At 37.8% G+C, this 26,741-nt stretch overlaps 1 protein-coding gene and 1 pseudogene across 5 annotated transcripts in view; one reads left to right on the top strand and one right to left on the bottom strand.

Annotated features, from left to right (window-relative positions):
* Nucleotides 1-26,741, top strand: part of CECR2 (CECR2 histone acetyl-lysine reader) — a 182,078-nt gene that overhangs the window by 105,921 nt on the left and 49,416 nt on the right. For all 5 annotated transcript variants that reach the window (XM_023256588.2, XM_023256589.2, XM_045061150.1 and 2 more), the window contains exons 3-7: nt 17,546-17,729; nt 18,931-19,070; nt 20,023-20,127; nt 22,180-22,229; nt 23,243-23,412. In XM_023256588.2, the coding sequence (XP_023112356.2) occupies nt 17,546-17,729; nt 18,931-19,070; nt 20,023-20,127; nt 22,180-22,229; nt 23,243-23,412 (649 nt within the window). The remainder of the gene's footprint in view (nt 1-17,545; nt 17,730-18,930; nt 19,071-20,022; nt 20,128-22,179; nt 22,230-23,242; nt 23,413-26,741) is intronic.
* Nucleotides 8,434-9,245, bottom strand: LOC101082669 (annotated as a pseudogene).

Raw genomic sequence — 26,741 nt, 5'->3', positions numbered from 1 at the left:
ATCTGGCTGCAGCTTAGCTGGGTGTGTCTAACATAAGATCACTTACAAAACTGCAATCCAGGTACCCAGGACCTTGAATAGGATTACAGTCCTCTCAAGGCTTGACTGGAGCAAGGATCCACGTATTTGTTTTATGTTGCTGCATAACAAATTTCTCCAAACTTAGTAGCTTAAAAAATCTATTTATTATCTCAAAGTTTTATAGGTCAGAAGTCTGCGTGGGGCTCACCCGGATTGTCTGCTCAGTTTCTCACAGGGCTACAGTCAGGGTGTCAGCCGGGCCGTATTCTAATTTGGAGGCTTACCTAGGGAGCAGTCCAAGTTCAGTCAGGTTGACGGCAGAGTCCTCTCCTTGCAGTTGTAGGACTGAGGTCCTCATTTTCTTGCTGGCTGTTGACTGGGAGCTGCTGTCAGCTCCCACAGGTCACCCACAGTTTTTTTCCAAGTGGGCTCTTCATGGCTGTTCGTGTTCAAGGCTAGCAGGAAAATAGAGAGTCTTATCTGCTATAATCATGGGAGTGACATCCTTTTGCCATATTCTGTCGATCACAGGCAAGATATAGACAGTCTGTCACACTTAAAGGGAAAGGATTGTACAAGGGGATGAATACCAGGAGGCAGAAATCATTCTGGGCCTCTTAAAGGCTGCCTGCTATACATGTTTTTATCATATTGACCAGATCTTCCAGAACAAAACTAAATAATAATGGTAAGATGGGGGCACCTGGGTGGCTCAGTCGGTTAAGTGTACGACTTCAGCTCAGGTCATGATCTCACTGTTCATGAGTTCGAGCCCCGCATCAGGCTCTGTGCTGACAGCTCAGAGCCCGGAGCCTGCTTCAGATGCTGTGTCCCCCTCTCTCTCTCTGCCCATTTCTCTCCCTCTCTCTCTCTCTCTCTCTCTCTCTCTCTCTCTCTCTGAAAAATTAATAAACATTAAAAAAATTAAAAAAAAATAATGGTAAGATGTATGTATGCTTGCATCTAATTACATTTACTTAGTTATTAATATTTCATAAATTGTGTGGGTAGTTTGGATTTTTTGTGGACAAGAACCAATTAATTGATTTTTGCATAATCATATTTAGTATTAATGGATCTTATATATATGTGTGTGCATTTGAATTATATATATGAATCATAGCATATATAAACATATAAGAATCATATATATGTGAATTATTAATGAGAGATTTTGACTTGCCCCTTTGTTTTTTGGTTTTTTTTTGTTTTTTAACATTTATTTATTTTTGAGACAGAGAGAGACACAGCATGAACGGGGGAGGGGCAGAGAGAGAGGGAGACACAGAATCAGAAGCAGGCTCCAGGCTCTGAGCCATCAGCCCAGAGCCCGACGCGGGGCTCGAACTATTTAGAAGGTGAATAATTCCTGGGGCACCTGGGTGGCCCAGTCAGTTAAGCATCTGACTTCGGCTCAGGTCATGATCTCACAGTCTGTGAGTTTGAACCCCGCGTTGGGCTCTGTGCTGACAGCTCAGAGCCCTGGAGCCTGCTTCAGATTCTGTGTTTCTCTCTCACTTGCCTCTCCCCTGTTCATGTTCTGCCTATCTCTCACTCAAAAATAAATACACGTTAAAAAAAATTTTTTTTAGAAGGTGAATAATTGCCACAAAGAATTGAAAGAACAAGAGTTTGAATATTAGAATCTGAATTTTAGGCCTATAACTCAGACCCTTTCATATTTTTTCTTAACATAAAACTAATGCATTTTTGCAGTATTAAAAAATTTTTTTTTCATGAAACAAGTGTTGTTGAGGATGTGGAGAAAATGGAACTATTGGTGGGAATGCAAATTGGGGCAGGCATTGTGGAAAACAGTATGGAGGTTCCTCAAAAAATTAAATTAAAACTACCCTGTGATCTAGTAATCACTCTACTGGGTATTTACCCAGAATACAAAAACACTAATTTGAAAGGATATATACTCCCCTATGTTAATTGCAGCATTGGAAGTAGCCAAAGAGTCCATCAATTGATTAATGAATAAAGAAGAGTATATGTGTGTGTGTGTGTGTGTGTGTGTGTGTGTGTGTGTGTGTGTGTGTGTATATATATATATACACGTATATATATATACATATATATATATACACACGTGTATATATATATACGTATATATATACACACGCACGCACACACACACACTGGATTATTATTCAGCCATAAAAAGAATGAAATCTTGCCATTTGCAACAATTCAGTGGATCTAGAAAGTATAATGCTAAGTGGAATAAGTCAGTCAGAAAACAAATATCCTATGATTTCACTCATATGTGAAATTTAAGAAACAAAGGAAAAAAAGAGGAGAGACAAACTGACTCTTAACTATAGAGAACAAACTGATGGTTACTGGATGGGAGGTGAGTGGGGGATGGGTGAAAATGGTGATGAGGATTAAAAGCACACTTACCATGATGAGCACTGAGTAATGTTTAGAATTACTGAATCACCATATTGTACACCTCAAACTAATACGACACCCTATGTTAATTATACTGGAATTCAAATTAAAAAAAAAACAATAAAATTTCAAAAATATAATATAAAAAAAAAATCACCAAACATAGTATAGAGTAGGCATCCCCATCCCCTTCCTGAAGATGGGGTAGGTACAGGATGAGCTGTACAGACTAGGTTTTATTTGTCACATAAGTATATATACCTAGAGGTAAAAATAGCATTTATAGATTTCAGAATGTATTTTTCTCATCAAAAGTGTATTGGCTCACCAGTCACATTCAAATGCCCAGTTTCATTCTGTCATCTGTTTCTTATACGTCCTCTCCACAGTTTATGCCTTTCTAAGACCGCACAGAGGCCAGAAGTGGGAAAAGTGCATTGCCTGCTCCCCTTCCACAGTGCTGAATTATAGCAGCTTTTATAAATACTTTTCCTCCTTATCACAACACTGTATCAGTTACTCCTAAATGATTTCTTTTGAAATGAGGGATTAATTTCTTTAAAAAAAAAAGGCCTCAGATTTCATAAAATTTCAAATACTTGTAACGGGTAAGAAAGAAAGGAGTTTTTCCCCTCCCCTTTTGCCAGCAGCTACTTCTTTGACTTTTCTGCTACTGAAGGAATATATGAAAGAGAGTCTCAGATAGACAGAAGGGAAAAAGAGCCCAGGGCTCTCAGTCCTCTTAATATTCATCATCCTTTGGTAGGGGGGTGTGGGGGAAGCACAGGTCCTACCAGTAGTGATGAAGAGTTCTTCCTGACAAAGCAGAACCTGCTGTTCTGTGCTGGGGCAGGGAGGCAAGCAGTTTTCCAGCATTTTTCAAACCACATTCTGCTAAACACACCTATAAGATGTCAGAGTATTGTGGAAAACAATCAGTTAATTTTATCTGTGTAAGTACAGATGAAATAAAAATATTTCTGGATGGCCAGATAAATTTGGGGACTGGCAGCCCAGAGATTTCTGAATTAATTGTTCTGGAATGAGACTCTGACCTCAGCCTTTTAAAAACTTGTTATTATTGATATATAATATACACACAGAAAAATGTGTATTCTGTAGTTCTACAGTTAAGTGAATACTTACTTACAGAACACACCTGTATAATGAGCACCCAGACTAGAAAGTACACTACAGGGCACCTGGATGGCTTAGTTGGTTAAGCGTCCAGCTTCACCTCAGGTGCTGATCTCGAGGTTCCTGAGTTCAAGCCTTGATTGCGTTCTCTGCTGACAGTGCAGAGCCTGCTTCTGATCCTCTGTATCCTTCTCTCTCTGTCCCTTCCCTGCTCACACTCTTCTGTCTCAAAAATAAATAAACATTTTTAAAAAATGCTACAATGGGTTTTACTTTTTCCATTGAGAGGAATTGCCCAAAGTGATGGTCATTTTGTCCCACGAGTGGTATCCACTAGCAGTTAGAGTGAATGCATGCTTTCTGAAGCTTTACTTTCATCACATCCTAAAGGGAAGTTTGACAAATGAAGTCTTGGCTTTTCTGGTTCTGAGATTTACCTGATATGTGGAGGTAAGACAGCTGCTTAATCTCTTCATGTATAACTTGCCTCATCTCAGAATGAGAACAGTACTAAAGTTATTGTGAGGCTTAAATGAAATAATTTATAAGAAGCCTTAAAACAGTCTCAAGCTACTAATAAATACCAATTTATTGTATCAGTGTATGTAGAAACATTTTCATGAGTTTCTACACGTGCTGAGTAGAAAGCAGACATTGGTTCAAGCAGCTTTCCATCTCTTATCTATTATGGTTTGCATGTTTTGAAACTGGGGTCAGCAGACTTTTTCTGTAAAGGCCCAGAGAATAGATATTTTGGGCTTTGTGTATATCACATGATCTGTTGGAACCACTCCACCCTGTAGTGCAGAAGCGGTGCCTAAATGACTGATTGGGGCTGTGGCATTTTTAGAACTTTATGTACATTGAAATTTGAATTTTATAACATTTTCACATGCCATGAAATAGTATTGTTTTGATTTTTTTTCCCCCCAAAGCATTTACAAAAGGATGGTTTTTTACATTCTTAGCTTACAGGTTGTTTAAAAAAAACAGCAGCGAAAAAGACAGGCAGGCCAGATTGGGCCCACAACCCATAGTTTGCCAGCTCCTGTTTTTAGAAAACTAAAAATGATTACTATTCTAGTTTCCACTAACTCATTCTAACCTTTAAACTAGCATACGGAACCCACATTTGTTTTTCATTGCGTTCTGCAAACTGAGATTCTTGCCTTTACAGGATAGAATAATGCTTGTTTGTTTATTCTTACTGTCCTAGCCAATGCTGCAAATGCTTTTCAGGAACTTTTATTGAATCCTTCTGATGCCTAATATAAATTCCTTTCTCATCTATTAAGGATGATGAGTTTGAGGCACAGAGAGGTTAAATAACTTGTCCAAGGTTACACAGCTGGTAATTGATATAGGATAGATTTGGCCCTTAGCAGTGTGATCCCAGACCTCCAGCTCTAACCCACAGCCCCATTCTATAAAGGAATTAAAAGAAAAACATTACAGGTTTTCATCTAAAACAGGATTTTTAACTATTTTGAACTATGTACTTCTTTGGCATTCTAATGAAGTCTATATCTAAGAATATGATTTGAAATCATAAAATAAATAGAATTACAATAGGATCCAAATATACTGAAATATGGATAGTAAAATTTAATGAAACAAATTTTTGATACAGTAATGTATTTTTTGTTAACTCATTAACATAATCTAGCAGCAGGCTTTATTTCTCAAGATTACTATCTTCCAAGTATTCATGATTACAAATGTTTATTTTGGGATATTTACAGTATCTGTAATGTATCTGTAATGTGATACAAAAATACCTGATTTCTTTTGACAAAAAGTACTCATGCTACTATTTTGTTGCCTACATTTACAATTGAGCAGAATGTAAAATTTCTGTTATAGGTTAGTAAAATAAAAATATTTTCTTAGCTTCATGAACCATGTGAATTGTCTCTGGGAACCTCTGCTTTAAGAGGTTTTCAAATCTCGTATCATCTGGTGTAATTTTTTTTTTAATTTTTTTTTTTAATCTTTATTTTTGAGAGAGAGAGAGACAGAGTGCGAGTGGAGGAGGAACAGAGAGAGGGAGACACAGAATCCGAAGCAGACTGCACAGAGCCCGATGTGGGGCTCGAACTCACAAACCGTGAGGTCATGACCTGAGCCGAAGTCGGACGCTTAACCGACTGAGACACCCAGGTGCCCCATAATTTGTTTTTTTAATCCATGAGGAAACTAAAGTAAGCAGCAAAACTGTACCCAAGTCATGACTGTCACTTTCACATGTGTTCCATTGTATGCTATTGTAATATTTGCTCTCATATATGTCTAAATATTTTCTGCATCATACAGCAGGATTCGTTTGCAAATCTTTGGTTTGGGTTTGTGTTAGTAATAACTGTGTTTAGTAATTTGTTGTATCTGAGAGACATTTAGAATAAAGTCTCAGTTCAGAAGTTTTTCGGGAATTTGTTCACTTTGTTGCCAAGGAAGAGTGGTACAGTAAGTAGTAGTCCCTCATCTGCAGAGGGTACGTTCCAGGACCCCCAGTGGATGCCTGAAACTGGCTAGTATTGAATCCTGTATATTCTGTATTTTTTCCTATACATACTTACGATAAACTTTAATTTCTAAATTAGGCACAGTAAAAACTGAAATTTAGATAAATACTTAAAAATTAAAAATTAGGCACAGTTTATTGACAATAAAAATAAAATAGAACAATAACAATCTACTGTGATGAAAGTTAAATATGCACACACACACTCTCAAAGTGTCTCACTGTACTGTACTTACAGTGTATTATACTTCTGTACTAACCATGATGATGTGAGATGATAAAATGCCTAAACTATGAGATGAAATGAGGTGAATGATGTAGGCATTTTGATGTAGCATTAAGGCTACTGTTGATAAGTCAGAAGGAGTTTCATCAGCTTGGACTTCAGGTTACTGAAACTGGAATGTGAAACCACAAAGACAGGACTGCTGCATCTGAATGGGTAGTGGACTTGGCATTTCGACTCTGAGTAGGTCCTCAGAAATTCTGTGTCTTTGTGTGATTCCTTCCCTTTGAGTGTGGGGTAGCATCTGCTCCTAACCGATAAAATGTGGCAACACTGATGGGATGTCACTTTCCTGATTATTTCATACCATATAGGACTTCATCTTGCTATCAGGTGCTCTAGAGACTCTCTTTATTGCTTTGATGAAGTAAGCAACCATGTTGGGAAAGCTCACATGACTAAGAACTGCAGTGGCCTCTAGGAGCCCAGGGCAGCCAAAGCACAGCTCTATACATAACCATGGATAAATCAGGCCAGAAAATAATGTTGAGCAAATAAATCACAGAAGCATATGTACCAGTGATTATGTTTTTATAAATGTCAAACAAGAAAAACTAAGGATAAATATATGTAGGAAACTTATAAAGAAAATCAAGGGATGGGGCCCCTGGGTGGCGCAGTCGGTTAAGCGTCCGACTTCAGCCAGGTCACGATCTCGCAGTCCGTGAGTTCAAGCCCCGCGTCAGGCTCTGGACTGACGGCTCAGAGCCTGGAGCCTGTTTCCGATTCTGTGTCTCCCTCTCTCTCTGCCCCTCCCCCGTTCATGCTCTGTCTCTCTCTGTCCCAAAAATAAATACACGTTGAAAAAAAAAAAATTAAAAAAAAAAAATCAAGGGAATGATTAACACAATTCAGGAAAGTGATTCTACCTGGTTGGAAGGGAGAATACTGTAGCTAGGGATAAGCATAAATGGTAATAACATCTAAAGTAGTGATTCTTAAACATTAGGGAACATCAGAATCAATTAGAGGACTTGTTAAAAGATTGCTGGCCCCACGGCTATCTAATTCAGTAGGTTGGAATCTGCTGAGAATTTGCATTCTTTTTTTTTTTTTAATGTTCATTTTTTTTTTAATTTTTTTTTTCAACATTTATTTATTTTTGGGACAGAGAGAGACAGAGCATGAACGGGGGAGGGGCAGAGAGAGAGGGAGACACAGAATCGGAAACAGGCTCCAGGCTCTGAGCTGTCAGCCCAGAGCCCGACGCGGGGCTCGAACTCACACACCTCGAGATCATGACCTGAGCTGAAGTCAGACGCTTAACGGACTGAGCCACCCAGGCGCCCTGAGAATTTGCATTCTTTACCTAATTCAGTAGGTTGGAATCTGGCTGAGACTTTGCATTCTTTACAAGTTCCAGATGATGCTAATGTGCTGGTCCGGGACCATCCTTGCAGTGCCACAGATCTAAGGAACTGCTAATTTTCTTTTTCTCAAGCTTGATGGTGGACACATGGGTTCTTATTTTGTTTTGTTTTTGCACTTTCTCTACTGATTTATCCCCTTCAGTATATAAACTTAAAAGCAGAGTAACATACTTTGAGTTGGTAACATACTTGTTATGGCTTTTGAAACACTATGTACTTTTCCTCCTGTTAGTCTCCCTGGAATTGCAATTCTAGCCAGTTGATTTTATGAGCCTGTATCAATAAAAACTGTAGGCATTTAAAGTGATTCTTCAACTACTTGCTCTAAGCAACAGTTCTTTTTCTTCATTGGGAAGTAGCCTACCCTAATTGAGCAAGGGATTGGAAATCAGGAACTTCTGGTTTGCTCTTAGCTGTCAAAGTGAAGATAAGATTGCTTCAGTGTCTTGAGCAATGTCTTTAAGCTTTATAAAAATATCCCCCATCAAATGCTCATTGTGATGATATTTGACACCAAAAGATTTTTTCCTTTTATCATCTTTAGTAGAGTGCTTTTTAGATAATCTAGACTAATTTTTGTTTCAGTGTGGTCTTTGTTTTGCTTTCTTGTGGTTTCCACTCAAAGTGGAAACTCATAACAATTACACATTTTGCTTCTCGGGGTTAATTCTGTACCTAACTTTATGTAATAGATTCTCTTTTTTAATTTGAAAATAGTCGTTTATTAACTGACCAGATTACAAAAATAATCATGGTAGATACCTTAGTTCATTCTTCTAATAAGCCTATTGATCTGGTCTTCCCTGTTGTCAGCATCTCCACCTTCTACAAAATCGGTGGTCTTCTTTTTCATTCCCCCTCGTGGAGAAGATAATTTGAAGGGCCAAAAAAGTTGTTTGCTTCTTTGAAATGTTTTCCAACAGTATAGATCTCATGAATCAGATCCTCCATGCAGATGATGCCGTATTTACCAAGAGATCGAGTGATCAATGTGTTATCTGTCAGGACAATTTGCTTCTTGTTGATTTTGCCATAACCACACTTGTAGATCAGTTCATTCACTGACTTCAGGTTTGGGTACCTCCATGCTATATATGGTTCCACAATCCTTAGCATGTTAACTGAAGCTTTGTTGAGTTTAACAAAGGTGCCATTGAAGATCTGGTGAAGGCGAAGAAGCTGCAACACCTTTTGAACCTTTGGGCTCACACCATTGATACCTCTGATCCTAATGACAAATGCCAATTTGGGTTCCGTAGGTACGTAGAAGTTGCCAATTTTTCTTGCCATTCTAGCCATTCGAATCTCAGTTCTGTACATCTGCCTGTATTCCTTGTGGTTAATGCTTAGCTTTTTCATAAATAACCTTCCTCCTTGCCATTTGAAACATCTTTTGGGCAAACTTCTTTCTCAGATGCTTGATCTTCAACTCTGCGAAATTCCTTCGCTTTTTCTTAAGAGTTTCTGGCACAGTAGGAACTTTCTTTTTCTTCTCTTCTGCACCCTCCATGGTTCCAGCCAGAAAAAGGAAGTTCTGTAATACATTCTCTAAAGACTCTTAAACATTTAATATTTAGAGCTCTTATCTGCCCTCTGTAGAAATATTATTTATCTTTTTGGAAATTACAATACTTCTGTGAAATGAGTCAATTTAGCTCCTCTTTATTAAGATATAATTTAGATACAATAAAATTCACACAGTTTAAGTGTACAGGTTTTTTGTGGACAAATGAATACACCGTGTTTTCACCATCTTACTCAAGATGACAGGACATTTCCACCTCTGCAGAAGGTGCACTTTGCCACTAAATCTACGCTGCCTGCCTCCCCCACGTTGCACCCCAGGCAACCAGTGATCTGATTTTTTATCACTATAAAGTTTTACCTTATTCTAGAATTTTATATGAGTGAGACTATACAGTATATACTCGTGTCTAATTTCTCAGTCAGCATAACGTCTGTGTGATATTTGTTGACACTGCTGTTTCTATCAGTAATTTTCTCCTTTTTGAAGAGGGGGAGTCTAAATTGTATTCTATTGTGAAAGGAAATATCACAATTTGTTTACCTGTTCACTAGTTGATGGACTTGTATGTTCCTTCTGGTCTATGATGAGTAAAGCAACTATAAACATTTGCATACAAATGTTTTTGTGGTCATATGTTTTCATTTTTCTTGGGAATTACTAAATCATGTTATAAGAATATGGTTAAGAAACTGCCTATTTTCTAAGTAGTTGAAACATTAATATTCCTACTAATAACATATAAACAGTCCAGTTGCTCCATATCTTTACCAACGTTTGCCACTTTTAATTTTACCCAGTTTTTAAGTTTACTGATTCTAGTGGGTATAACATGATAACTCATTGTGGTTTTAATTTGCACTTCCCTGATGACTAGATATATAATAGGTTATGAATATTTTTTCCTGGTATGTAGCTTGCCTTTCCATTTGTTTTGCAGAGTATTTTGTTGAAATCCAATTTATCAGTTTTTTCTAAGTATGTTTCATATTTTTTGTTTCCTGTCAAAGAAATCAGGACCTATCTCAACATCAGGATTTTCTTCTAGTTTTAGTTTTAGCTTTTTGCAGTTGGAATATGATGAACTTTGAGTTCGTATTTGTATTGGGTGTGAAGTAGAAGGTAAATGTTATATATATATATATATATGTGTGTATATATATATATATATATACATATATATATACAGGTATAGATATATAAGTTTTATTTATTTTGAGAAAGAGCAAGAGAGGATGAACAGGGGAGGTGAAGAGAGAAGGAGAGAGTCCCAAGCAGGCTCCGTGCTGAGAGCGCAGAACCCAATGCAGGGCTTGAACTCCTGAACCATGAGATCATGACCTGAGCCAAAACCGGGAGTCAGATGTTTAACTGACTGAGCCACCCAAGTGCCCCCTTAATGTTTATTTTTGAGAGAGAGAGGAGAGAACGATCCAGGGAAGGGCAGAGAAAGAGAGAGACAGAGAATCCGAAGCAGGCTCTACGCTATCCGTGCAGACCCTGATGCCAGGCTCAAATTTACAAACCATGAGATCCCTGGGATTGTGACCTGAGCCAAAGTCAGATGCTTAACTGACTGAGCCACCTAGACACCCTTTCATTTTTTCCCCCACTTATGAATATATATATATATATATATATATATATATATATATATATATTCAGTCCATTTCTGGACTTTGCCTCATTCCATAAATCAATATATCTTATATTTGCACATATACCAGATTGTCTTGAATATCCAGAGAGTAAGTTCTCCAATTTTATTGGGAGGGGATTTTTTTTTTCACTGTTTCGACTGTTCCAAGTTTGTTGCATTCCCATATAAATTTTTAAGTAGCTTGTTAATTTCTCAAAAAAATAAATAAAAAGGCAGCAACCTGCTAGAGGCAGTAGACATTTTGAGGAGCATTGAATTTCCCTGTCCTTGAAACCTGTATTTGTTTCTCCATTTGTTTTTCTTCTTTAGTTTCATAAATATTTTGTAGTGTTCTGTGTGAAAATATTGGACATCTTTTTGTTTGCTTTTAAGTATTTTACATTTTTGATGATACTGTAAATGGAATTACTTAAACTTTTATTTTTTCTTAAATTTTTTAAAATGTTTTATTTATTTTTAAGACAGAGAGGCAGAGCATGAGTGGGGAGGGGCAGAGAGAGAGGGAGACACAGAATCTGAAGTAGGCTCCAGGCTCCGAGCTGTCAGCACAGAGCCTGACATGGGACTCGAACTCACGAACTGTGAGATCATGACCTGAGCTGAAGTTGGACGCTTAACCAACTGAGCCATCCAGGTGCCCCTTAAATTTTTATTTTTTAGTTATTTGTTTCCAGTATATACAAAATACAATAGATTTCTATATATTGACCATGTTTATAGTCTTCCTGAATTGACTTTTTAGTTTTACTGGTTTTGTTGTAGATTCCTGATGATTTTTATCTAGTCTGCAATTAAAAACAGTTTTGCTTCCTCCATGCCATTCTGTGTGTCCCTTTTATTTCCTCTCTTGTCTTATTCTACTGGCTAAGACAACTCAATATATATTCTTTTAATTCTAGGGGAAAAGTATTCTGTCTTTCACCATTAAGTATAAAGTGTTGACTCCCTTTGTATATTGCTGAATTTGATTTGCTGATAATCTGTTGAGGATTTTTACCTGTATGTTCATGAGGAATATTGTTCTAATTTTATTTTCTATCTTTGTCCAATTTTGGTACAAGGATTAAAAGTATTCTCTTCTCTTTTCTGAAAGAATTGGTGTAATTTCTTTATACTTCTTTGAGTATTTGGAAGAATTGACCACCTTTGGGTTTGTAGTTTTCTTTGTGCAAGCATTTGATTATTATTGATTCCCTTTCTTTAATAGATTAAGGCTGTCCACATGTTCTATTTCTTAAGTAATTTTTGGTAGGTTGTTTTGGCATTTTTCAAGGAATTTGTCTATTTTATCTAAGTTTTTTTTTTTTAATATTTATTTTTGAAAGAGATAGTGTGATCAGGGAAGGGGCTGAGGAGGTGGGGTACAGAGGCTCCAAGGTGGGCTCTACTCTGACAGCAGCGAGCCCACGTGGGGCTTGAACTCACAAAATTTAAGTTCATGTCCTGAGCTGAAGTCAGACGCTCAACCAACTGAGCCACCCAAGCACCCCTTTAAGTTTTAAAATTTATTTCCATATTGCTGATAATAATACCCTCTTCTCCTTTTAATTTCTGTGTGATTTACAGTGATAACTTCACTTTTTGTTCTTGATATATAATTTGTTGTTCCTCTCTCCCTCTTTAGTCTTTCTGCTGGTTTATCAACTTTTCAAATATTTATTTAAGGAACCAACTTTTTACTTTACCTGCTGTTTGCTATCCTGTTTGTATTTTTGTATTTAAATTGTGTTTTATAGATGATATCCTACAGTTGGTCTTGGTTTTTTTCACTCCGTCTGACAATTTCTGCCTTTTAGTTGGGATGTTTACTCCATTTACATTTAATGCAATTGTTGATAAGGTTGGTTTTCCACTTATTCCTCTGGTTTTTTCAAGTGTACAATTCTGTGTACAATTCACAGAATTGTGTAATATCATTCCCAAAAGACACTTAATACCTCTTGGCAGCCACAACCCATTTCCTCCAATCTGTATTCCCAGGCAACCACTAAACTGCTTCTTATCTCTGTGTTTTTTCCTGTTTTAGGTATTTGTTATAGGGCTTATCATATAATATTTGCCTTTTTGTGTTTGGCTTCTTTCACTTAGCACAGTGTTTTCAAGGTTCCTCTGTGTTGTAGCATGAATCATGTACTTCATTCCTTTTTATGGCTGAAACATATTCTGTTGTATTGATACACATTTTATCTATCCTTCAGTTCATGGACATTTGCACTGCTTCAGCTTTTTGGCTATTGTAAATTATGCTGCTATGTATGCACATGTGTGTCCATGTTTTTGTATGGATGTATATTTTCATTTCTACTAAGAGTGGAACAGTCTGAGTCATATGGTAATTCTTTATTTAACTTTAAAAAGAATTTTTTTAATGTGTTTTCATTTTTGTGAGAGAGAGACAGAGCATGAGTCAGGGAGGAGCAGAAAGAGAGGGAGACACAGAACTCAAAGCGGGCTCCAGGCTCTGAGCTGTCAGCACAGAGCCTGACAAAGGGACTCGAACTGTGAGGATCATGACCTGAGACAAAATTGGTCGCTCACTCAACCGACTGAGCCACCCAGGTGCCCCTGTGTTTAACTTTTAGAGCACCATGCCAAACTTTCCCAAAGTGGCTGCACCATTTTACTATTCCACCAACAGTATGTGAGGGTTCCAGTTTCTCCACATCCTAGTCAGCACTTGTTATTATCCATCTTTTAATTTTCACTCTGCTAGTCTCATTGTGGGTTTAATTTGCATTTTCAAATGATTGATGATGTTGAGCATCTTTTCTTGTTCTTTCTGATATTTTGTTCCTCTGTTGGCCCTTCAGTGCTTTCTTTTTGGGTTATTTTTGTTAGTATGTTACTTTATTTCCTCTGTTGGGTGTGTGTGTGCGTGTGTGTCTGTGTCCGTATCTGTGTGTTTTAGTGGGTCTAGAGCTAGCAATATGCATCCTTAAATTATAAATAGCTATTCAGGGGTACCCGGGTGGCTCAGTCAGTTAAGTGGGTTCAAACCCTGTATGGAGCTCCATGCTATCAATGTGAAGCCTGCTTGGGATTCTCTCTTTCTGACCCTTCCTCTCTCTCTCTCTCTCTCTCTCTCTCTCTCTCTCTCTCTCAGTAGATAGATAGATAGATCAATTTAAAAGAAGATATTCAGAATTCTTATTGTGCCTTTTCACATATTACCTGACGCTTCAGTTTTCTCAATGCCAATATTTAAGGTCCCATCCAGCTTCCATTCAAAAAAGATATTTTGTCTTTTTAAAGATTATTACATATTGATTTCCAGTTGACTTTTAGTACTTTTTTGTTACCCAACATAAATAATCATAAAGGCATGTAAAATTTATATTATATGTATGCTTCTCTGCTAAAAGATATATTTCATATTTTAATTTAAATTCTTTAATTTAATTAAATTCTTTAAAATTACCATGATTTTTTAACTTATCCTGGCTGTCATGTTGATTTTAGGATGTTTGGGTACGGCAGCCACTATATGGCCCTAGAAAAGATATGTTATTTAAATTTTTTTGTTCTGTGTCTTTGTATCATCTTTAATAAACAGTTTATTTAAAAAAAAAAAAAAGAATAAACAGTTTCTCAGATGTTCTTAGCCTTTTACTTGTTGCTTCACTTGGAACCAAAATCTTTCTCCTAATCCAGTGCTTGGTGTTAAATGTGGCTTAACTGTTCACACATGTATTTCATCTGCTTCAGAAATACTTGTAGCCAATGAAAGAAATGTAATTTTTTCATTTAGGTCTCCATTATGCTACCCATGATGACATGTCTTAATTGTTCCCCTGCAAGTAGACTGTGGGATACCCTTTCGTGTCTCAGAGAACTAACACATGCCTCAAAGAACTCAAGAGTCTTCTTTTCATCTGTGATCATTTAATATAGATTGCAGATATTAAAATGTGTTGCCCTGCATCATCAAGAGGCCAGCTCCAAGCAGCCAAGATTTGTGCTAACATACTTTACTCTGGTCATGCCATCCTTGCAAAATTGGTCTCACCCGCAGAAGCATATACTGTCTGAAGCTAATTGGTGGGGTTCTCAAAAATGGCTAACTTTGCGAGTTTGGAATAAGGAAAAGAGCGGTGTTTAAGAGCATTTGGAACTTTTTCAGACCAGAAAAAAGTGTAACTGGTTGTGTTCAGAACTTTTGGTTAGTTTGATTTTTCTGTTAACCATATTCTATTGAGACATTTCATTATAATTCAGAATTTCATTTTAATTCATTATATTTCAGAAAGTTGAGAGGTATTTGAGCCATTAAGAGAGAATTGCATTGAGCTACATAGATGAAAAAGTCAGGAATGTTCCAGCAATTTTCAGCAGCATGGTGCCCATACAGTCTTCTTCAAGAAACAAAATCTGATCATCCACACAAAATTGTGGGCGTGCTCTTTTTCAGGGGGAGAGAGTATATGGTCTTAATCAAATTCTTGAAGAGCTTTATGTCCTATAGATTAAGAACCACTAAATGGAAAGTGTTAGCCTGATTTTTGGCTTCCTGCAGGCTTTTTGTTTTAAATGCCTTTGAAACATTTTTCCCCCTTTTGAATTTATGATGTTTTAAGAAAGGGATATAGATTTATATGAGGCGGTTTATCTAGCTTGAATTCTAAGCCCTCAAGTATCTCTTGGTAAGGTATGGAGATGTCTTAAGAAAACTTTAGCAAAAGCAATGTAATTGAAACTGAGTAGGATAATAGGGCTATTGGAAAGGAATCTCAAACATGCACTTCTTTGAGACAAGTAGAGGCTTTCAGACAGATTGTAGGCACAAAGAACAACACTGTTTATACACATTCAGTGTTTGCAGGACTGGTATGCTGGTGCTTCCTTTGCCTCACATTGGAATTAGAAGTTTCCCTAGCCTGGTCCAGCCTGACTCCTGCCACATCCTCCAGCAAAGCTGCCATTCTGGTGAAATAATCTCAGTATTATAGATTCCATATTTTATTTTACTGCAAGAAAAACATGCCTTGTTGCTTGGAGTACTATGTGTACATCAGAAATTATAGAGGGGTGCCTGGGTGGCTCAGTCGGTGAAGCATTCAACTTCAGCTCAGGTCACGGTCTCATGGCTCCTGGGTGCAAGCCCCACGTCAGGCTCTGTACTGACAGCTCAGAGCCTGGAGCCTGCTTCGAATTCTGTATCTCTCTCCCTCTCTGCCTCTCCCTTGCTTGCACTCTGTCTCTCTCACGTGCTCTCAAAAATAAACAATTTTTTTTCTAGAAAGCATGTATTAAAGGGCTATTGTACCAAAGAGATTGTAATCTTCATACACTTTGCTACCAAAAAAACAATTTTAAAAATACACCCCATTTTATTTTCTAATTCACCATTGCCACAGTATCTGCTTTTTACCGCCAGTTTGAGCTATTCTTTGTCCAGCTCCTCCCTCCTGAAGGGGCAGTAGCAGCTTCACAGGCAGTGGAGAGAGGAAGTAGTCCATACCCACTAAGGTTCAAGCCCAGGTATTCATATGCCAGTGCTTATGCTTTGAATGTGAATGCTGCAATCAAATCAAATTTGTGAGAGCCTTGATATGCGGAGGTATTTTGCTGCATAATAAGCTAACTCTGTTCACATTTTCCCCAGTTGATGTATCAATAGTAAGGAGGTAGTGTCTTCTCTCTTTGAAAAAGCAAAATGTTTAATTTCTTATATGCATAAGGCCCTTTGATTTTTTTTCCCATGAATATTTCCTCTGACTTTTTCTACAAACATAATTACCACAGATTGTCAGTCAACATGGTACATGCCTCTTTTTAAAATTACATTGACATACAACTTCTTTAGAGCTCCTTGCTTAGTGAGAAAAAAATTTTAATCAAGCAATAGGTGAAATTGTGCCCAGATTTGTTAATAGTTGAGAGATAGAATAACCATCCAACAACTAAACCTCTTTATTTTATATTAAATACAAGGCACATTTAGGTACTAATCAAAATGCAGTTTATAGAATTGCCGAACTCTAATCAAGAAAAATTTAAGTTGCCATCAAACTGTCTTAAATGTTTCCTATAGAAAAATCAATCTTCAAAATTTAGAATATAGTATTTTGTGATAAGCTTTAAAGTGTATGTAACAATACAAAATGGTAGTTGCATATAGGAATAGCTGCTTGTATTCTAGAGAAGTTTTTTCCATCTTTGTTTCTTAACCTGAAATATGAATTAATTAGGTTAGGCAAACACTGAATTTCTTTTTTTGTTTGCCATCTCAGTTACAGATCTAATTTTGACTGCTATCCATTCAAACTGTATAGTCTCTTTTTAATTGCATGAGTGAAGGTAAGACTTGCCTGTTTCACAATCTATACCATTGATTATTAGAACTTTTATCTATTCACCAGAACATGCTGTTTGTGGTTTGAAGTACAACAACTTATTCTGTGAGAAACCTCTTACCATATTTATCTTCTTTGGAATTTGACAGTATATGGTCCAAGTAGATGGTATAATAACATGAAACTTCAGTAAGGGGCTTTGAGACCCCTTTTTACTTCCTGCTTTCTGTTTAAGATTTGTCAACTATCAAGCCATCAGTTCTCTCCCCCTTTCCTACCCATCCTCTGTAATTTATACTAATGTATTTTTGTGTTTGGGGCCGTATGGTTAGGCCTCAGACATTCCACAGCTACCTAGAGGACATCATCAACTACCGCTGGGAGCTTGAAGAAGGGAAGCCCAACCCTCTGAGAGAAGCCAGTTTCCAAGACCTACCCCTTCGTACTCGTGTGGAAATCCTACACCGCCTCTGTGATTATCGGCTAGATGCAGATGATGTCTTCGATCTTCTCAAGGTGCTCAACTGGCAAACCTTTTCCTAGAGCAAAAAAAGCAGACAATCAGGATATAAAATCTGATGATGTTAAGAAAAGCTAGTTTGGCTTATGTTCCTAGTCTTGGGACTCTTAATTAATGCTAACAATGTATGCAATGACCGCTGTAGCCAAGGCAATCGAAGCCATACATTTAGATGACTATATGTTATTTTGGTTTAATTTCTAGTTTGGTTTTGTCTTTATGTGGCTGAGTTCCAGCTGACAAAGGAACAGTCAGGCACCTATTTATTCACCCTTTCATCAGCCAAAATTGCAACTAAATTAGCTACTGAATTTTGTTTCCCAGGTTTTAAAATTTGATTTTATTTAATTGAAATATTTATTGAAAACTACAAAGACTATAACCCACATATGCAAGTGAGTGAGTTTCATCCCTACTATATACATACATTCATACATGTTACAAAAAATGCGTTGGAGAAGGAAGATATAATATCTCTTCCCTTCTCCTTATTCTACTGTTACCTGTTTTGGAAGTCTATCTCAGAGGGAGAGTGTGAGCTATTGCTTTTCACTCATAGGAGGTCAGTTTCTAATCCTGTTCAGTCAGAAATGATTAAATGTGTTGATGACTTCTCATTTCAGCCCTGCTCATGGACTCAGTATAAAATCATTGTGCAATTTAAGTACAGTCTTAGCTGAGGACTCAAGATTTTCAATAGCAGTGGGGAGGCCAAAATAGGTCAGAGCCTGGGGTAAATTGGGAGCTGTATTACTGGATCTCAGCTAGAAAAAGAGGTTACTGTAGGTTACGGTGGAGCTGCAGTAGAGCTCACGTGGGACAAAGCTTTCACAACATTGGATTCTACTCTGTTATAATTGTCTTTCCTTTTATGGATACACACATAAATAACAGTAAGGCCAAACCAAATACATGTTCATCAAAATTCCTTTTTTGTTGTTTTGTTTTGTTGGTAAAATGGGGGCAGTGATGGGGGTGGGAAACATTTGAAATATTTCCATATCCTGCTCTTCAAAGAAGGTACCATCTTCCCATTCTATCTGTGTTTCAGATGTCCTGATTGAACATTACATAAGATGCTTAGGCATTTTAAAATATGAGGTCTATCTGACTATAAATTTGAAATTTCATTTTAGTTTTCCCGTTTTGTTTTGTTTCCTACTTCCCCAAACCTCTTTTCCCTGTTCTTCAACCAAGGGTCTGGATGCAGACAGTCTCCGTGTGGAACCATTGGGTGAAGACAATTCTGGGGCACTCTATTGGTATTTCTATGGAACACGAATGTATAAGGAGGACCCAGTGCAAGGAAAATCCAATGGAGAACTCTCTTTGAGCAGGTATAATCTGTGAGGTCAGGGCTGGGATAGCTACGATACAGAAATGTCATTAAAATTAAATACATCGGAATTCTGCAGCACAAATTTTTTTCTTCTGAAGGAGTCAGATATAACAGCATGTGTATAAAGAGTTGGCAAAGAGTTATTTCATGCAGAAATAAAAACGAATTCATAATGTAGCCTCTGCTATCAGAATGGTGAAAGATACTGTTGTTTGGACTTGAGGTTCCCAAGGAGTCCCACTGCCTTAACATAGACTGCTCTATACAGTAGGTTGCCCATAGTACCACCACATCACTGCAGTGGTTTTCCTGTCATAATCGACTCTTGATAGCTCCTTTTTTCTACTAGAATTAACGATCTGCTTCATCAGCATAGGACCGAAAGGACCTTAAAGAATGCCTGAAATGTACGCCTTACTAAATGCTTCCTAAGTGAGGAAGGGACCTTGTTTCCATAGTGTCCCAAAATAATGCTACCATCTAACTTTTTTTTTTGTATTAAAAAAAATTTTTTTTTAATGTTTATTTTTTGAGAGAGCGAGAGAGAGACAGAGAGAGAGAGAGAGAGACAGAGCACGAGCAGGGGAGGGGCAGAGAGAGAGAGGGAGACACAGAATCCGAAACAGGCTCCAGGCTCTGAGCTGTCAGCACAGAGCCCGACGCGGGGCTCGAACTCACAAACTGTGAGATCATGACCTGAGCCTAAGCCAGACGCTCAACCAATTGAGCCACCCAGGTGCCCCTTTTGTATTTTTTTAAATGTTTGTTTTTGAGAGAGAGCGAGAGCAGGGGAGGGGCAGAGAGAGAGAGGAAGACACAGAATCTGAAGCAGGCTCCAAGCTGTCAGCACAGAGCCCAACACAGGACTTGAACTCAGGAACTCAAGATCATGACTGAGCTGAGTATCAATTCTATTACAGAACATTTTGATTTAATGTGCTATTTCGTAGGGAAAGTGAAGGCCAAAAAAGTGTCTTAGCTGTTCCTGGGAAAACCGGAAAAAGAAGAGGAAGACCCCCAAAACGGAAGAAAGTACAGGAGGAGATTATAGTGAGGTAAGACATTCGTGTTAGTCTATGAGGGTCATAAACCCGCACACTAGAAAGGGCCTTAATTCACTTGCTCTTTCATCCTTGATTTTCCTTCGTGCCACTGGAAGGATATAGGACTTAGATTATGAAGGCTTGGGTCAGAATCTTCATAAAATTACCAAGTGTACACTAGGGCTTCCCTAGCTGCATGAACTGCCCTCTCTAAGCCTATTCTTTTACTGGACAGTAGGTATACTACTAATAATAAGGATTAAGTTGAACAGGATAATGAATGTAACAGTATAAATGACTGAAAACCATGCATGACCTACAGAAAGTGCTCAATATGTATTAACTTTCAAAATTGGTTGTGCCACACGTTTTTTTCATAGGAGTGTAGAGCTAAGTTAATTCTGGTTAACTGTTGACTAATAATCAGGATTTAATAGGTTTATATATGCTATATAAGTTTAAGAGTTAATTCTTTCCCTATAAGGAGATTTTAGTAGCAAATATGTTTTATTGTGTTTAGAATACAATTTCCTATGGTAAACTACAGGTAAGAGCTTAATCTTAGCAAGGAAACAGATTGTTACATATGGGAAATTTTGTTTTATACATCGTGATCTTTTAGGAAATTTTACCATGTTAATTTTAATGTAAGGATTTTGAAAATCTGGCCTATACTGTATAAATATATTTTCTTTAAGGATCAGATCTGTCATTCTATACCTATGAAAGTTAAGTCATATTCTTAAAAATTCTAATAACAGAAGACAAACCACTTCTTTCCTCTAAATTATAGAACTACTAAATAATCTAAATGCTTGAAGTAGGCCAGATTTCTCTTTGTTGCTTATTAACTACTAAGAAGTATTTATTTCTAGGAATCATTATGAATAAATCAGTCAGAATTCGATTTTTTTTTTTTAACTTAAGAATCAGTGTTCCACTTAACTTTCCAGGAATTTGATTACAAAGCATAGCTTTCCTCTATTGGTTTTGTGAGAGATGTTTTATAATCATGTTGTATACACATGGCATCCATTTCAGAGTTTTGTTAGCAGTCTAGACTTTCTTATAGATTCAGGAAGCTATTTTATACCTATCTCCATTTCCCTGTTCAGTACCAACAATTAAGGTATCTTACTATGAGGATTTTAGAATCATTTTAACATCATATGTGGACTTGTGCTACCCTCTGCTGGTGATTTTATTCTTTAGAGCTCTGTATGCAGTACAGTATTTGTATATTTTTAAATTAAATAAAATTGAAAATTCAGTTCCTCAGTCATACCAGCTACATTTCAAGTACCTAGTAGCCACATACGGCTCATGGCTACCATACTGGACAGTGACAATACAGAACATTTTCATCCTCGCAGAAAGTTCTATAGAGCAGCACTATTATAGATAATTGAAAACAAACAGAAGGCCATAGAGAGTGACCTACATGATTCAGGTATACAAATGATGATGATACTTAACACTATTTCGCTGAACGCTTCTGTATTTAATAATTTAATCTCCAACATCCCTGTGATGTAGGCATTATTTATAGCCTATTTTAAGGAAAGTTAATTAACTTTCCTGAGGTCACATGGTAAGACGCAAGCCTTGAATGGGGACAGTCTGACTTTAGAGCCTGCGTTCTTAACCTCTACCTTAATATGAGGTTAAATTAAACATGCTTTTCTTCAGTATAGCCCTGATCAGGGAGGAAGACACTAGAATCCCTATTGTTTAGGGCAGGGCAGATGGGGCAGGCATTTAACTGGTAACACTTAACTCCTCTGTTTGACTTCCAAAAAAATGTTTTAAAACCTAATATTTTCCTGTACATAAAGTGTTATCATTACACTGGATTTCTCTATGTCAGTCTTTCCCCTCAATACCAACACACCAACATCCTGGTATTCATTTATTCAGTAGAGTCATTCCTCCTCCTGACTTTGTCCCATTGAAACACACACACCCTTGTATTAATATTAATTGGGTCTAACTTAACGGGGGAAGTACAGAACAATTTTGAACATGTCTTTGTTTTAATTGGTGCCTCCTTTCCCTGTGTTTCAGTGAAAAACAGGAAGAAAACTCCTTGGCATCCGAGCCACAGACAAGAAATGGTAATGACTTTTGTTGGAGTTTAGAAAAGATTGGGGCACCTGAGTGGTAGCTCATTCGGTTAAGCATCTGACTCTTGATTTCAGCTCAGATCACCATCCCAGGTTTGTGGGATCCAGCCCCACATCAGGCTCCACACTGAACATATGTTTAGCCTGCTTAGGAGTCTCTCTCTCTCTCTCTCTCTCTCTCTCTCTCTCTCTCTCTCTCTCTCTCTCTCTCTCTCTTTGCCTCTGTGCCTATCTCTATCTCTACACCCCCCCTTTCCCTCCCCACCCCATGCATGCCTGTCTCCCGCACTCATGCTCTCTTGCTAAGATACAAAAATAACTAGAAAAGATTAAGTAAATATGATTGATTTATATTATGATGACAACTCTTTTTCCGGAGCCATGCAAAGCAATTAAGATTATTGCAGTAGCCTCCTGACTGGTTTATTTGCCCTTCTTCAGTTCTCTCTTCCTCACACTTATCTGTGCCTATCTCTCCATCTGATGGATAACTTCAGATCTTCACTTGTGCTTTCTAACCTGGGCACAGTGTAATGGGCACATTACATTTGGATAAATGAGCAACTTCTCAAAGACCTATCTTTTTAATGTAAAATGCTATGTAAGGGATTATATTGGATTCCTAACCAGATTTCAGTTCCGTAATCCAAATTGCCTAAAACTGGGAGTGGGAGAGGAATATCAATTTATATACAGTATGTCAACATAAATGAAACAGGAAGACTGCAGAAGATCAAATCAGAACCTTTTGAATAGAAAAGTAAGTATATTTAAGCATTTCTATTAAAATCTGTAATTACGATGGTCACAATACTTTTAGGTGTAAATAGTAACAGGAAAATCAAAATTATACATTATCAACTTTTTAAAATTAATACCCTTTTTAAAAAAATTTTTTTTTATTTCCTGGTTTTGTTCATACCCGGGGGGGGAATGAAATTGAGAATAAACAGAAAAAAGGTCCTAGTGGTATCTATCTAATGAACCTATCCTTTCTTTTTTAGGGTCCCAAGGGCCAGGTCAAGGGACCTGGTGGCTCCTGTGCCAAACAGAAGAAGAATGGAGACAGGTCACTGAGAGTTTTCGGGAGAGAACCTCTCTTCGAGAACGGCAGCTCTATAAGCTCCTCAGCGAGGACTTCTTGCCTGAGATCTGCAACATGATTGCCCAAAAGGTATGCAAATAGGTGGTTCCTCCTCTTTAGTAGCTATAAAGCTGCTTTATTTAAGGATGATTCATTAAGTTTTGAATACATTTCTAGTGTCTCCTGGAAGCGCTACAAGCCCTTCACTTTGATCTGGAATGTTAAAAAGGGACCTCATGCCACCCACTCTCCTTCACTGTGGATCATCCAGTATCCTCCTTAGCCCCACAAAATCCTCAGTGACTCGCATTCCATAGTACTTAGGATGGCTTTTCACAGTTTAGAACCAACTTCCCTTCTATAACATTCCTCAGAAAGTGTTCCCCAAGCCCCCAGGTGTATCTCCTATCAGCCTGTGCAAACTTCTGTATATATATGCTGCTTTTTTGGTGGGGGGGCCAGAAATCCTCTCTCTCCCAGTAAGCAGCAAGTTCTGAAGGGTATTTGTCTTTGTAGCTCCAGGGCCACTCTGCCAGCTCCAAATGTGTGATGCTTTTTCTGGTTTCACATTATAGTTCCATAAATCACACTTTCTATATTTTCATGCATATACACCCTCATGTATGCCTTTTTTTTTAAATGTTTATTTTTAAGAGAGACAGAACTGGAGTGGGGGAGGGGCAGAGAGAGAGGGAAACACAGAATCTGAGGCAGGCTCCAGGATCCAAGCTGTCAGCACAGAGCCTGGTGTGGGGCTCGAACCCACGGACTGTGAGATCATGACCTGAGCCAAAGTAAGACGCCCAACCAACTGAGCTACCCAGGTGCCCCGTCTTTTCTCAAGCATCTTTCTCCTTCCACTTCCCTGCCTATTTGAATACTACTCTCTGTAAGATCTCCCGTGTCTCCTAATTTTAGGATTTTCTCCCTTATGTTTTTTTTCTTTTAATGTTTATGTATTTTTGAGAGACAGTGAGCAGGGGTGGGGGAGGGGCAGAGAGAGAGAGACAGAGGATCCGAAGCAGGCTCTGTGCTGTCAGCGCAAAGCCTGACACAGGGCTCGAACCCACAAATCATGAGATCATGACCTGAGCTGAAGTCATATGCTCAACTGACTGAACCACTCAGGCGCCCCTACCTAACACATTTTGTCATGACTTAATTCTGTTTTGAGTTGTTTAAGCTTTGTTTAGATTAGGCACCATATCTCACTGTTTTAAACCCCATAACACCTAATGTAAAGCCTTTTCCATGGTGGATGCTCAAGAGTCATTGACTTTGCTTATTTCATTGCAATAATTCTAATACTTCTGACTGTTGCACATGTTCATAGAAGTCAGAAAATTTTGACCACCTGCCACTGAAATCTGAAGAGAAAGAGTAAATTAATTGCTGTAGCACCTCCAGGGAAAAACAGAAGGAGAAATATATTAATTTGTTGTGAATCCAGTGATATTTCTAACTTTTCTAAGTGGGTTGGTGCTTTAAAAGGAAAATTGTAGAAAGTCACCATTCTTATTAGAGATCTTAAAGAGTGCTTCAATAATTACATTTTCATGGATGAGCAAAAAAAGAATCTCCATTTCCCCATCACCATACTTAATTCTATATACTATAATTATACTTAAGTTTGTGACCTGCTACCCACTGTGACAATTTTTCCAGGAATTGAAACACATAATCTGATTTTTTTTTAACTTTATTTTTTTTTTGAGAGAGAGAACACTTGTGAGAGCAAGTGATAGAGGAGCAGAGAGAGAGAGAGAGAGAGACAGAGAGAGATTGAATCCCAAGCAAGCTTTGCATTCAGCGCAGAGCCCAACACGGAGCTCAGTCTCACGATCTTGAAATCGTGACCTAAGGTAAAATCAAGAATGGGAAGCTTAACCAACTGAGCTACCCAAGCACCCTTAATCTAATTTTCTTAAAGTAACTATTATATGGAGATGGTTTTATAACTTTACGTGACTTTATATATAATGATGACACATTAAATCATCAATAAAGCATATGACTATTCTGCTTAATCCTTCTTTTGTAATTTTTGCCCTTTTTTTTTTTTTTTTTTTAAAGTAATCTCTAGGGGCACCTGGGTGGCTCAGTCGGTTAAGCGTCCGACTTCGGCTCAGGTCATGATCTCACGGCCCGTGAGTTTGAGCCCTACATCGGGCTCTGTGCTGACAGCTCGGAGTCTGGAGCCTGCTTCAGATTCTGTTTCTCATTCTCTGTCTGCCCTTCCCCCGCTTGTGCTCTGTCTCTCTCTGTCTTTCAAAAATAAGTGAATGTAATCTCTACATCCATTGTGTTCAATCCCTTGACCCGAAGATCAGCGGTCACACGTTCTACCAACTGAGCCAGCCAGGTGCTCTTATAATTTCTGCTTTTTTACTGCAGTGTTCAACCTATGATTTTTTTGAATAGATGAACTAAGAAAAAAAAACTTACAAGCATAAAACTGATGGTTTTAATGGGAAAAATTTCAAAAGTTATTCTTTGCAAGAAAAGAAAAATTTTTAAAATAAGATAAACATGAATTATAATTCTCAAGAAACATGAAATTACAAGCCAAATAATAACAGATTTGGTATTTTGAAAGGTGTATAGTGCTATAAATTAGCAAACCTTAGTAAAATAGGGTATTGATTACAAAAACAAGAGAATCTAAATTGTGCAGTAGAAAAATCTAAGGGGCACCTGGGTGGCTCAATCTGTTAAGTGTCCGACTTCAACTCAGGTCATGATCTTGCGGTTTGTGAGTTCAAGCCCCATGTCGGGTTCTGTGCTGATAGCTCAGAGCCTGGAGCCTGCTTCGGATTCTATGTCTCCCTCTCTCTCTGTCCCTTCCCTGCTTGCTTACTCTCTCTCTGTCTTTATCTCTCTCAAAAATTTAAAAATTTTAAAAATGAAGAGAAAAATCTTAGCAGTTCAGTAATTAGGGGAAAAGAGTTATCACAAAGGGATCCCATCAAAAACTCCAGAATCAGGGGCGCCTGGGTGGCACAGTCGGTTAAGCGTCCAACTTCAGCTCAGATCATGATCTCGTGATCTGTGAGTTCGAGCCCCACGTCGGGCTCTGTGCTGACAGCTCAGAGCCTGGAGCCTGCTTTGGATTCTGTGTCTCCCCTTCTATCTGCCCCTCCCCTGCTCGTGCTCTGTCTCTGTTTCTCAATAATAAATAAACATTTTTAAAAATTAAAAACAAAAAACAAAAAAAATTCCAGAATCACTTGAATGTATTCACAGGTAAATTTTTCTAAACCCTTAAAATAAGATAACTTCTAAACATTTCAAAAATGAAGAAAGAAATGGGTACTTGTTCATTCAGATACAGATATCTTAGATTCCTATTCTTCATATAAACACACCCTCTTCATTCAGTAATATAAATGTCAAGTCCTTAATACTAACAAATAAAAGCC

Source organism: Felis catus, chromosome B4, assembly GCF_018350175.1.
Source record: "Felis catus isolate Fca126 chromosome B4, F.catus_Fca126_mat1.0, whole genome shotgun sequence".
Lineage (NCBI taxonomy): Eukaryota > Metazoa > Chordata > Mammalia > Carnivora > Felidae > Felis > Felis catus.
Note: the sequence above shows the minus strand (reverse complement) of the source record. Positions and strands in the feature narration are given on the sequence as shown.